This window comes from Vigna unguiculata, chromosome 7 (genome assembly GCF_037176805.1).
Source record: "Vigna unguiculata cultivar grain cowpea cultivar isolate G323 ecotype 2 chromosome 7, ASM3717680v1, whole genome shotgun sequence".
Classification (NCBI taxonomy): domain Eukaryota; kingdom Viridiplantae; phylum Streptophyta; class Magnoliopsida; order Fabales; family Fabaceae; genus Vigna; species Vigna unguiculata.
Genome location: NC_140798.1, coordinates 30,532,857 through 30,547,532, shown reverse-complemented (window position 1 = coordinate 30,547,532; position 14,676 = coordinate 30,532,857). Strand labels below are relative to the sequence as shown.

General features: G+C 34.2%; 1 protein-coding gene across 1 annotated transcript; it reads left to right on the top strand.

Annotated features, from left to right (window-relative positions):
* Nucleotides 1-13,611: 13,611 nt before the first annotated feature.
* On the top strand, nucleotides 13,612-14,676 carry LOC114192283 (uncharacterized). Its single transcript, XM_028081961.2, has one exon. It carries the CDS (start codon nucleotides 13,787-13,789, stop codon nucleotides 14,363-14,365), a length of 579 nt encoding a protein of 192 aa, XP_027937762.1. The 5' UTR covers nucleotides 13,612-13,786; the 3' UTR covers nucleotides 14,366-14,676.

Below are 14,676 nucleotides of genomic sequence, written 5' to 3'. Positions count from 1 at the left end.
TCAGGTTTAGCCACAATAAGCAATCTCAGGTCCTCGAAGAACCAGTGCTACAAAACAGGACATAAATCTTATGATCTAAGAGCGCTAACTTTTTCCTTTAATTAACCATTTGAGACTAATTGATTTTGAGAAGTTGACTACAAAATTTGATTATAAGGTAAGAGTTATACTCAGTGGAATAATAGAGTGAACAAATGACAAATTCCTTAGAATATATACCAATTTGTAAAATCAAACTTACTCTTATTTAGACAAAATAAATTGATTTTATGGTATAGAATTTCTGATAACAAATTTTAAATGAATATGGATGGAGAAGGTTGATATCAATAACTCATAAAACAATCATACACTATTTTCAATTTAAAATTTTAAAATAATAAATTTACAAATTTTTATTATTAATTAAGTTTTGAATGTATTAGTAAACTTCATACCTCAATTTCTAAAAAATAAAAGGGGTTGTTGCTTAATAAATTTGCAGGTGGCGTGCTGCATTGTTAAGTACAAAAAAGTCCCTCCAATTATTGCATACAGTAACTAATCCTAACTGAAGAGACGTGAATGCAAGGGCTTGTGATATTGGACTTTGGAAAAGCAAATGCCTATTGCTTCCTGCACCCCAATAGACATTAACTACACTCTCGTGGTAACCGGAAAAGACTCAAATACCTTCACCAGTGCATCACACATTGCTGTTGCTGCCACGGCATTGATGTCGCAGATGAAAAAGAAAGGAAAAATTGCTGCAGAAGAAGAAAAAGAGAAAAAAGTTTGGAAAAAAATTTTCAAAACGAATTTCATGTGTTTCCAAAAGTTATTTTTGAAACACATTTGATAGAGGATTGTTTAAAAAAAAAAAATCATTCCAAAAATTATTATATAATTTTGCTCCAGAAATCCTATTCCGAAAATTTGTTTCAGAATACATTTTATGTGTTTTCAAAATTTTGTTCTAAAAATCTTATCTTAAAAATCCCATCTTGTAAATTCTTTTTTGAAAACTTTGTTCCAGAAATCTTATTTCAAAATTTCACAAATACTTCTTCCAGAAAGTTTCAAGAACATCTAATCTGAAAATCATTTTTACGGCCATTTTGAGAAATTTAGGAAGTGTGGAAAGAAATTCTGAGGATGCAAAACGTAAAAGCCCAACTTAATTTTGTGATCAACCAAACAGACAAATTAGATATCACTGGCCCAATATTTTTTGGGCCTAAATCAAACTTTTAAGAGTTATTGTTGAAATAAGACAACAATCTGTTAAAAATGATTGTCACATTTTTAAATTTTGCTTTCAGCTTTTAAATGTAAATTATTCATTAAATTATTATAATAAAATTATGTAAGATTTATTTTCAATGGATAATACAGTGAATCTATGTCACATCCTTTAATACATTGATGATCTTAAGCTTCTTTTTTTATTAATTTTACTTTTAAAAGATTTCCACTGAATATTTTTAATTATGGAATTTTTAGAGAATATTTGTTTTTATTTATCTTTCATTTACATTCTATTTGTTTCCAACGATAAAAACTTGGTGAGAAAATAAATGCTAAGATTTTAGAAAAATAATACATTCAATCACGAAAAACAAAATTACACTGCAAACATTTTATCCTACATACGAGGAAATACGAAGAAAACTAACAATTTATACTTAAGATAATCTTATAAATAAAAAAATAAAAATTAAATAAAATAAAGGAAAGCTTTTATGTTTTTTTATTCTAGCGTAATAAATGATTTAAATATGTAAATATAATTAATAATAATTAAATAATAAATTAAATTAAATTAATCTGTTAGTGTATGGTCGGGTACATCCCGGCCCAGGTAAGAGAACTCTCATACTCTGGCCCAATCGCGGGGGTTTCGATCCAGCGCGACGCTGACAGCCCAATAAGTGTGATGGCCGGGTACATTCCGGCCCTCTTGGCCGAGTACATCCCGGCCCAAGGGAGTGGCAAATGAGACATGTGATTATGGCGCAGAGGTACAGAGGAGTAGCGCGCAATCTCAGTCAAAAAGGAAGGAGTTGATATTTGGCGAAATACATACGGGCAAACCCCAAAAAGTAAGGAGTTGATATTTGGCGAAGTACAGAGGGGCAAACCCCAAAAAAGGAAGGAGTTGATATTTAAGAAGTACAGACAACCAAGCCCCAAAAAGGAAGGAGTTGATCTTTGACAAAGACACAAAAGAACAGCCAATAAGGAAAGAACCGATGCGTGCAACCTCGGTCGGAAAGGGAAAAAATCGATCCTCGGATACAAATGGCCCGCAAATATTAAGGTCTAGTGAACAGGTAAAGGTACGCTTACATCTCATATCAATCACTTTCTCACTTGAGCGCGTCGGAGTGCTTGCAGGTACCCCCACCTCCAGAGCGCAGACGGCAGGGAGATTCAGAAGGAGTTCAGAGAGGAACAGGAGGAGGTTCTACACAGAGGGTTCTTAAGATTGTCTGGTTCCGCAGCGAAATAGTATCGATCAGGTACATAATCAATTCAAAATTTTATGATTTAATATATTTTTATTTCAAAATATATCTTTTTACAATTATTTCCTAAATATATTAATATTTTACCAAATTTATTCTATAATATCAATCAAATCTATTATAAACCTTTATATCACTTTTTACATCATTTCATCAATCCAAACAATATATTTTTCATTCTCCTTTGTTTTCTTCTTCTTTCTTTACTTTTTCAGATTCACTATTTAATCCGGATGCATTCTTAAACTGTTTGAATAGTGCTGATATTGACAACACACCCTACCCTACCCACATTCACTTATCATTTAGGATTTTGAAAGAAATGTTCTGTTAATTGAAGATAAGGTGTTTTTTTTAAATCGGATTAAATATAATTTTCTTCTTTTAATTTTTATTTGAAAATTAGAATTATTTTTTTTCTGAAAATCTTAAATCAATTTAGTTTCTTAATTCTATAATTATATTAATTTAATTTTTTTAACCAAATTTTATTAAGTTTATTTTACATTTTAAAATTTTGATTTGTTTACACAGTTTAATCTATATTCGCTTGAATGTTAATTGAGAAACGAATTTAAAATGTCAAATAAATTTAAAAACTAAATTTTAATTTAAAAGATTAAATTTACATATTTATAAAAATAAAAAACTAAATTGATTTAAAAAAATTTTAAAAATAAACTAATTCTAATTTTCGCTGCGAACAAAAAATATATTTAACCTTTCGAAATTTTTTAACCTCCTAATTATCCCGGATATTTCCATAAGGCAGAAACAAAATGAGATATAACGAAAGGGTAGATTAGATTAATTTTCTTTCATACACAACTGAACTTCAGCCATTAAGGATAGAAAAAAAAAAGATTATGCATGAAAGTGACGTGATTGTAAATTGTAATTATGATGACTTGGGAATGAAAACAGGTGGTTCTTGGTACTGTAGGTCAAGTTTCAGATTTAGTTTTCTTTTCAAAATTAATTCCACTTTTAATAATTTTATTTTGAAAATGCATCTCTTTTACTATTTTAAGTGGTTTTAATTGGTGATTAAAGGATAAAAACGATTAATTTGAAAGTAATAACAAAAATTAAAATACAGAATTTTAAAAAAATTATAACAAACTAAGACTCAAAATATTTGGAAGAAGTACATATTTTACTTTGGATCTTACTAAATAGTGTCATAAAGACATTAGTAATAAAATTTTAAAAAACATATAAAAAGGTATATAAAATTAAAAAAAAAACTTTTTTGCAGATTAATAAGAAAAAAGTCTTTTAATTTCTTAATTTGGCACCGATTGGCCTCTACCTAATTTGAGTTGAGTTCCTTTTGGGTTTTGAGTGGAATATATTGTGAGGCCTTACGGAAAAGTACTTCTTGCATAATCACTTATGCTATTTCAGACGTAGGTCAAATAGTCAAACTTTCTTCTGAAACTATTGTTCCCAAAAAAATATGACCTTATTTTGCGGTAATGCGAAAACATAAATAAAATATAACGTACATAAATCAGAGTTTCATGACATTGGATTGGGAATCTTAAAAAGGATAATGGTTTGTTATACAATTTGAAACATTTTAACGTTTGGGTAAAGAGTTATAAAAGAATTTTGAAATTCTAAATTATATGAAAGTAACTGAATCATTTACTATTAATAAGAATTTGAAATTTTCTTTAATCCTAAAATCATGATTCTCCTTTTTATATTTTCTCTTCAGATATTAATTTGATTGAGAGAGAGAAAGGGGTATTGTTGACTTAATTTGTAAGACCCTAGCAAATGACGTTTTAAAAGTGATAGTGGTTTAAAAATAGTGAGACTCGATTATTTTAATATTAAAAGATTTTAGTATAAATAGAATTGTTATAAATAAGTTTCATTATTTTAAAACACACCATCTATCTAGAAACCACTTTTCTAGAGTTCTCTGACTTCTCTCTAGAGGTTTTGTCTCTCTGGTCGTCTGATTGAAGAACCGAGACCGTAGGATTGATCCTCTCGGCGAGCTCTTCAAATTGGACCGATCAGTTTCTCCGTACGCGTAAGTTGAGTTTTCGCTCTTTATTTTAGTCTTTTTCTGTTTTCTGTTGCATGCAGGCCCTCTTCCGCTTGCATGCGACGTTTTAATCATCGGTATGAGTCTCTGCTGATCAGTGATCATAACGGTATGTCTTGATCGTTCTTGTGATGTTTCTCTGTGTAGATAGAGCATCCTGTGGAGTTAGAGGTGTTGACGTTTTTAAAGCGTTGACGTTTATAAAGTTGTCTAAACAGGATAACAGGTAAGGGAAGCTAACTGTTTTACTTGAATTTCATCTAGAAATCATTCTGATGACTTTGAATTGCATGATTGATTGTTGTATGAGTGCTTGAATTGTGTAATTGAGTGTATGCTTGGATTGTGCTAGATTTCTTTACTGTTGCATGTGAGAACAGATTGGGAATCTGGTATTTTCGCCTAAGCGAGCAGCTCTCGCCTGAGCGAAAACACCAGAAACTCATCCCCTGTTTCTGCGCGAGATCTCGCCTAGGCGAGCCAGTCTCGCTTGAGCGAGAGTCATTCTCGTCTAAGCGAGACAACTTAGCCTGAGCGAGAATTCGCCCAGAGTTTGGGTTGTTCTCTGTTTTGAGCCTCGCTCAGGCGAGAATGACTCGCCTAAGCGAGAGAGCCTTTTTGCCTAGGCGAGACCTTCTAGCTTGGGCGAGAAACCCTGCAGTTGAGTGTTATTTCTTTGTTTCTAATGGATGAAGCTATGTTTGAATGTTAAAATATGAACTTAGTTATGATATGCATGAATTGTTATGACTGGTAATGTGTGCGGTGAAATTGCATGAAGTTGGAATATGAGAAGAAGTGGTTGAACTAGGATTTCAAGGGAAATTCTAAGAGGAATGTTTTAGTGTATGTAAGGACATAAGGACTCAGTTTTGGTTGGTATCCTGACGCTCCTAGTAACCATTAAGACTCATGTAGAGTATGATGGATTACGTCGGGGAGAGTAGCAGGAGGTCCTGGTCTATGGACCCGATCCGCCATAGAGGTGATGGGACTTACCCTGGGAGTGGTTGGGTGATAACCCCTTGTGTCCAAACTCTGCAGAGTTTGGGAACCATCGCAGGTGCAAGCCACCAAGAGATCTGATGTCGCTTACATAATCCGGATATTGAGTCTAGAGTCATGTAAATGTGTTGTGGTGGTCTATATGATTCTAGTGATAATGAGAAAGATTGCGTGGTTTCTGTTTATAATTGAACTGCATGATTCCTTAATCAGATTAGCTTACCCTTGCTTTTTGTGTTCCTGTCTTGTGTTGTATGTTTCCTTTTGCGATGATCACCTATTCGGTGGGAGCAGATGTGGTTGCAGTGTCAAAGGCACTTCTGGAGGATGAAAAGCCATCGTGTTAGTGTTGAAGAGGAGGTTTCTAGTGGGAGCTTTAGCAGTGGTCAGTAGTACAGAGTTTATTAGTTTAGTTTAAGTGTATAAGTGATATATTTTTATAGTCATACCTTTTGTAAGACTGTATTAATATATTGGGTACACTGGATTATCTGTTTTGGAACTATGATGAAACTCCCTATTTTTATTAGTTTTAAGCTGCTGAAATTGGGATGTTACATTTATGGTATCAGAGCAGTTCGTCCTCAGGATGACTTGAGGGTTGTGGGTTTGTCATGTCTTTTTTGTGTTGGAGTTTGAGTTTAGTAGAGTTTGTCTTTGAAACCGAAAGTATTAAGAACAGAAAACGTCTTGATAAAGTAATGAGGGTGCACACTCATGACTAGATCAAAGATTATTTTCCTTTCTTAATTTTACTGGTTTGAGAAAATAAGAGAGATAGAGAAAAGTTTTGGCTATCAATAGATGTTAGAGTTTTGCTTTCTGTGTCCATGTTTGTTTTGTTGCACCTTTGTGGTTTGCGTTTAGTGTTTATAGTGATAGAGGAATGCAGATTCAACGTCAACTTGACCTGCTTACCTTTGTGAGGGTTGGATATAGCTTTTGAGATTACTTTTTGTCTCAAGGATATTGGTTTGTTGTATGAAGTAGATCGATGAGCGGGGAAAGTTAAGCTTTGGGTTAGTAGACTGGATAAAGAGGTTAAAATTTAGCGTCAATGTTTAGACTAAGGAAGCTTCAAGGGCAGGCTCACGAGATCAAATTTCACAAGTTTTCCAAAAGGAGTTGAGTTCAAAGGTTAGAAATATTGAAGATATCAGTGTATGCCAGCGCAACAATGTTTGGGAAAAATTAACTTGGTTCTACATCATGGCAATTCTGAGGTTCAGAGTTATCTAGATACATGCAATGTTAGGAGAAGTGTCATTAGATATAGTCGTAAGACCATATCTAGTGCTTTATTGGATTGGTGGAAGAGAAACAGTTGGTAGATCCTAGGTTACAGAAAATAATGAGATTGTTTGGCATCGAGCAAGCTAATAAAGATAAAGATCGTGAAGTGTAAAAAGACGACAAATCCCTAGTGGGAGGTTAAGACATATCAGAGTTTGAGGATCAGTTAGGTAAGATGATGTTTCCTAAGTAGAAAGAGAAATAATATGTGGATGAGACTGAAATGGCATAAATGTTTCATATTAGGTTCAATAATCAGAAGGAGATGCTTGGATCTTTTCAGTAGACAGCGGGATGTTTCAAGGAAAAATAATTCATGAGCATAAGCATTGACTTTGGGGCTGAGGTAGAGAAATTCAAGTGTGGGGAGAAGAAGTGAACCGTTAAGTTTGATCTTGTGGGAACGATAAAAGCTAGAGAAGGCAGGGTACCGTAAATAATGAAAAGAGAAGAAAAATCTTAAGTAGTTAAAATGGTGTCTACGGTAGTTGGTGTTGGAGTTGTTAATGCAAATTATCAAATTCAGAAGGTGGCATTTGGGATATGAGTTTTGGTTTCGTTCGTGATCATAAAACCTTGGTGTCGTCAATATGGTAAATGAGTCATGGTTAACTGCAAGGAAGAGTTGGAGTTTGAGCTAGTAGTTTTTCTTCTATGGCGAACAAGTAAATGTTTCTTGGACGTGTGGTATGTTTCGAGGTGATCAAATGATTCAAATTCAAAGTTAACTTAAATTGTTTCCTTTACAAGGTTTGGGAGCATAAATCTCAAGGGTGACTTGGTTGTTTTCCAAGCTCATTCTGGTGGAATGTGGTATCATAGGAACTAATGTTCCTTGTTTCAAGAAGGTGAGTAAATGGTTGTGCATCACTGTATGGAACAAGTTGAAAAGTGAAGACAGAGTGTTATCGGTATGAGTGTTTATCTAGTAAAGGCCGCGAAAAACATATGCAAGGGATCTTAGTGGTGAAGCAGTTTTAGTTATGTTATGAAGTAGATGTTAGAACAATCACCGACAAACGGTGGGATTCATTATGGCATTGATATATGAAACGTAACCAGTATCAATAGTTTTACATTGGATGGTTTTGCTAAAAGTGTGGAGTCAAGACAACAGGTGGAGGAGTCCTTAGAAAAGCAATGGTTTAATCGCAGTGTATCATCGTTAGTAATCTAGTCTAACAAAGTTTGGAAAGAGAAGTAATTATATGTTAAGATCTACGACTGTAAGTGGTTAAGATGAGTGGAAAATGTGTTAAGGGAAAGGAAGTTCTAAGAGTGACTTTAAGTAAGGTTTTACAAGCAAATTATTATCAAGGTTTCGTGACAAGTTTCTCAAGTGTGAAGAGAGTCGTCAAGACGTTGAAGAAAAACACGATCGGCGCTTTAATGATTGATTATTCTTTTGCAGTTTATTGTGGTTAAACACATCATATGTGAAAATGGTTGTTGATCAGAGTGACGCAGCGGAATAATGGTGGGATATACTTATCAATAGTGGGAAAACAGAAAAAGAGGGGGTATCTTACTCTTAACCTGGTGGTTGATGTGGTAGTGAGTTCTCTAAAACAGCAGATGTGTCAGTGTTATGAAGATTTGTTAAAGATGTTTAGTGATCATCAATAGCTAGAAGTATGGAGTTGCATAGAGGGAAATGGATAGGAAACGAGAGAGCAAAATCAAGTTATGGTTTTGAGTTGTGCTATCACCGTAGAAGTGGAAAAGTGCTAGTATATGTTTTAAGCGGAAAGAGAATTGCAGTGGTTGGTTCGACAATGAAGAGTAAGAATTGGTGGAGAGATGGTTGAAGATTAAAGGGTTTAATAAAATGCTAAGAAAGTGTCACAATTTGGGGTCGTTGTTGCCGCAAGTGAAGGGTCTACTCTGGAAGTGGGATAGCATTATTATGGACTTTGCTACCCTGGTCAAAGTCAGTGTGAGAAACATGATGTCATGAGGATGGTGGTGGATAGGGTGGTCAAGAATGTTATGAAGTTGTGTGCGACAAGTCAGATGAGTGGTACCTCAAGGAAGAAACTAGATAATGAGAAGTGATAACAATCGCGTTCTAGGTAGAGATCGGTTGCAAATCTTTACATTTTGGTAAACACCTACTAGAAGTAGTGGAGAACATATGGAAGGTGGGTCAGCATATCAGACATAAGTGGGTTGGTTAGGTGTCAATGATCATTCAAGTTTTAAGGTGGAAGGTGGAAAGTTACTTTGAAAGTAGTGACTAATCCAATCTATATTGTTAAACATATATCGCTTAGCACAGAGGCAGAGTTTTCAGTCAGTTTAGTTGTTGCAATCGTTAAGTTAGTCATGTCTAGGTGGTTGTTGTAGAGAACATGAGGAGAGCATGGTTTTCTTTCTATCTAACGAGTGAATTTTCGGGGACGAAAATTTTTCTTGTTGGAGAGAATGTAAGACCCTAGAAAATGGCGTTTTAAAAGTGATAGTGGTTTACAAATAGTGAGACTCGATTATTTTAATATTAAAAGATTTTAGTATAAATAGAATTGTTATAAACGAGTTTCATTATTTTAAAACACACCATCTCTCTAGAAACCACTTTTCTAGAGTTCTCTGACTTCTCTCTAGAGGTTTTGTCTCTCTGGTCGTCTGATTGAAGAACCGAGACCGTAGGATTGATCCTCTCGACGAGCTCTTCAAATTGGACCGATCAGTTTCTCCGTTCGCGTAAGTTGAGTTTTCGCTCTTTATTTTAGTCTTTTTCTGTTTTCTGTTGCATGCAAGCCCTCTTCCGCTTGCATGCGATGTTTTAATCATCAGTATGAGTCTCTGCTGATCAGTGATCATAACGGTATGTCCTGATCGTTCTTGTGATGTTTCTATGTGTAGATAGAGCATCCTATGGAGTTAGAGGTGTTGACGTTTTTAAGGCGTTGACGTTTATAAAGTTGTCTAAACAGGATAACAAGTAAGGGAAGCTAACTGTTTTACTTGAATTTCATCTAGAAATCATTCTGATGACTTTGAATTGCATGATTGATTGTTGTATGAGTGCTTGAATTGTGTAATTGAGTGTATGCTTGGATTGTGCTAGATTTCTTTACTGTTGCATGTGAGAACAGATTGGGAATCTGGTATTTTCGCCTAAGCGAGCAGCTCTCGCCTGAGCGAAAACACCAGAAACTCATCCCCTGTTTCTGCGCGAGATCTCGCCTAGGCGAGCCAGTCTCGCTTGAGCGAGAGTCACTCTCGTCTAAGCGAGACAACTTAGCCTGAGCGAGAATTCGCCCAGAGTTTGGGTTGTTCTCTGTTTTGAGCCTCGCTCAGGCGAGAATGACTCGCCTAAGCGAGAGAGCCTTTTTGCCTAGGCGAGACCTTCTAGCTTGGGCTAGAAACCCTGCAGTTGAGTGTTATTTCTTTGTTTCTAATGGATGAAGCTATGTTTGAATGTTAAAATATGAACTTAGTTATGATATGCATGAATTGTTATGACTGGTAATGTGTGCGGTGAAATTGCATGAAGTTGGAATATGAGAAGAAGTGGTTGAACTAGGATTTCAAGGGAAATTCTAAGAGGAATGTTTTAGTGTATGTAAGGACATAAGGACTCAGTTTTGGTTGGTATCCTGACGCTCCTAGTAACCATTAAGACTCATGTAGAGTATGATGGATTACGTCGGGAGGAGTAGCAGGAGGTCCTGGTCTATGGACTCGATCCGCCATAGAGGTGATGGGACTTACCCTGGGAGTGGTTGGGTGATAACCCCTTGTGTCCAAACTCTGCAGAGTTTGGGAACCATCGCAGGTGCAAGCCACCAAGAGATCCGATGTCGCTTACATAATCCGGATATTGAGTCTAGAGTCATGTAAATGTGTTGTGGTGGTCTATATGATTCTGGTGATAATGAGAAAGATTGCGTGGTTTCTGTTTATAATTGAACTGCATGATTCCTTGATCAGATTAGCTTACCCTTGCTTTTTGTGTTCCTGTCTTGTGTTGTATGTTTCCTTTTGCGATGATCACCTATTCGTTGGGAGCAGATGTGGTTGCAGTGTCAAAGGCACTTCTGGAGGATGAAGAGCCATCGTGTTAGTGTTGAAGAGGAGGTTTCCAGTGGGAGCTTTAACAGTGGTCAGTAGTACAGAGTTTATTAGTTTAGTTTAAGTGTATAAGTGATATATTTGTATAGTCATACCTTTTGTAAGACTGTATTAATATATTGGGTACACTGGATTATCTGTTTTGGAATTATGATGAAACTCCCTATTTTTATTAGTTTTAAGCTGCTGAAATTGGGATGTTACATAATTACTATTTCAGAGTTATAATCTCAACATAATTTTTTTTAAATAGCAATAAAAATTACTTTTAGACTAAAATTAATTATATTTATTTTTTATTTGATATAATTAAGATGGGTTTATTGTTAACGTTAAGTCCTAATTATTTTACAATCATTCTTAGTTATATTTCCTTAATCAATATAAATATTAATTTTCAGCCGTTAATGCCAAACATATCAGTTTTTCATATATGTAAATTAAAATTATTTTGAATTGATTTTAATTAAGATTTTTTTAATTAATATTAATTTAATTTTTTTTTTACATAAAGTTAATCAGTGATATTTCACAATCAATGTTAATTAGGAAATTATTAACCAATAATAGGAGAATTACGTTTCGGTTAATGTCGATTAATTTTATATCATTAACCAAGATTGATCAAAATAAATATTTCACAACCACTTTTTTATTCAATGACAATTAAAAAAAACTCAATCAAAAAATAAAATAAAATAAATTTAAATTTAATTTATTTGAATACTTTAGAAAATAAAATAAAATTTAGGTAAAGTGGCAATAACAAAGACTAACTATTGGTAACTTATTTAAAACAATAGAATGATGATCATAAAAAATGGACCCCATTTCATTAAAAAAAAGAAATAGAAAATAAAAGCATAGTGTGAGTGCCGTAACAAATGTAATTATGAATTGGGCATTAGATACAGTTAGATTGACAATCAGCGAAGCACTGTGACCCACATATTAACTGTTTAAACCAACTAATCATTTCATTGTTTAACACTTTTTTCTATTTAATATTTCATATATTTTAATTTCGTGTTCCTAATTTAACGAAATATTTATGACGTCATTTGATTGGAGCAATCAGTTTAAACGGCTGCAATTAAAACTGGACTTCCGCCGACCACACTCTTCCAACCAATTCTAACAACGTTGAATGCTACATATGTTATTGGTCACACAAATAAAAATTAATAAAATTTTTAATAAACATTCTCGTCTATACGACATCGTAATTTAAAGAGAAACTAATGACTGAAAAAGAGTCGTGTAATTCCTATAAATGAAAGCCGTATTTACTGTAAATTTGTATTGAGTGAACTGTAATTTATTTTAACGTTTTTACGCTATTTGATGTACAGGACTTTTAGCTGAATTAAATTACTTTTTGATGTCTAAAAGCGGTAAAATTGAGAAGTAATATGATAACATTAAGAATCCAATCAAACCTAGCATTTAAATATAATATCACATGACGATAGTTAATTAGCAATTATTAAACATATTTAAGACTTACCACTTGAATGTATTTTGCTTATAACATTTATATTTATCAAAATACATTGATAAGTTTATATTATAATTTTTAATTATAAGATTATGTAATTTATCTCTCAGGAAAAATTTAAAATTATGATTTTGATAATAATTATAAAATAATTTACAACATTTTTATTGGATAATTTCTATTACAACATATTTAGTTTTTCAGTAAAAATATGTTGCAATTATTTACGGAAGGTAACAAATTCATGTCAGGGAAAACCACATAAAATAACTTCAATTGAACTTCAAAATATTAGTTTAGTTTCATTCAAATTTTATATTAAATTAAAATTTAACCAAATAAAATCGTATATAATTTTTATATTTTATTTTAAGTGACTATGATAAACATTCCAATAATAATACATGAAAAGTGTTAATATAGAACATAAAATACTGTTACATAAACCGAAATCATAATATATAAGCAGACGAAGTTCATTATGAATGTTTTTTACGTAATTGTATGAACTAACATCCACACCCAATTGCATTTGTAAATCTTTATTCTTCCTTAACAATGAAATCATAAAATGACCGTAATGTTGACTCTTTTCTCATCTAACTGGTATCTATTATTGCAATTTCCGAGGCTAAGTTACTAGAAAAGTTCGCCTTGAATCATGCCACATTATCCATGGTTCCTTCCACTGCAGGTCAAGCTCACGACCAAACCAATTAGTCATAATTCTGGTCGTTGATGCTTCATCATATTAATGATAGCGTACATCACAGACTACCCATTCATTAATGCTACAAAATACATGTACATTTTGTGTTGACCATCGTTACCCTTCCACAGAGAAACCTTACAAGGTTCCAATTACACCACATGCAAGCAACCAAAACTTCATTTTAATTCAGTACCACGTCCCTAACAGTACAACCAAACCACCTTATTATATTTTCACACTTAACATTTCGGGAAAAACTAATATTAAACAATTTATTATCTTATTAAAAAGAGTTTTCATATTGATTACAACATATTCAGCAGTTTAAGTTTTAAGTTTTACCTCAATCAAAATCGTCATCCCCGGCTAGAAATAAGGATAAATGTGGCAGACATGTTATACCCCAAGTCAAATTTGGAAGTGACATTGTAACAGACACAAAGGCCAATACTCATCTAAACGAGAACAACCAAGTTCACCATTATGTGCGTCACAGGATGTAGCGGTTTAACAAACATCAATTCCTTTACCAAACGTGCCCTTGACGTAGGTTTTCAAACCCCAATATAATGCAATCCAAACCCAAACTCCTTTTACTTAAACTCAATAGATTGTGATTGTGATTGTGAGAGATGGGGAACCAAGTCTCACTTCGTCCCTCAGATGGCAGGGGCAAAATCGTGTGGTGGGACGGTTCCGTGCATGAAATTGAGCAATCGGTGACGGTGGCGGAGCTGATGCTGGAGCACCCGGAACAGGTGGTGGTTGAGTTGCATTCGGCGGTGAACCAGAAACGGCCGACGCCATTGCCGGCTGATAACAAGTTAGAAACAAACAAGGCGTATCTGATGATTCCCGTGAAGCGAGGGAAGCCCGTTGGGTTAAGCGGGGAAGAAACCCGACGCATTCTCTTCATCCTTAATTCTGCTCTGCATTCAAAGTCTCTTGTGGGGTCCTCAAAGTTTGTTCCTTGGCTTACGCGTTTGTGCCAGAACACTACAATTGTGGAACCGGGGAGAAAGGAAGAGGAAAGAGAGAAGAACGAAGAGAGGTGTCAGTTTTCGGAGCTTCTGCCGGAAATTCTAGAAGCCAGGCCGGAGTATTTGAATCGGCAGTTGTCGGGAAAAGGGTGGAAACCTACTTTGGACACCATTAAGGAGAAGAACATTGACAGAAAACACACTCATTGGTTGTTCCTCAGGACTTTCTAGTCCTAACTTTTGTCTCCACTTTTTTTAACTCTTTAGTTTCAGTTGTAGTTTCATTTCGATGATCTAGTCAAAATTTGCAGAGATGGTTAAATAGATTATCGAAATCAAACTCTCGTACTTGTTAAAACTGTTTTTGTTTTTTAGCATAGTTAATCAGTGAAAAAATGTTGTGGTGCCTTTACGCCGTTATGTATTCTGTGACAGGATACCTAGCTACCCAATCAAATCGTGTTACATACAAAGCTCAGGGTTGTAATTTTGTTCACATCAATGTAGAGTTAATATATGGAAAGGAATTAAAGTTCTTCTAA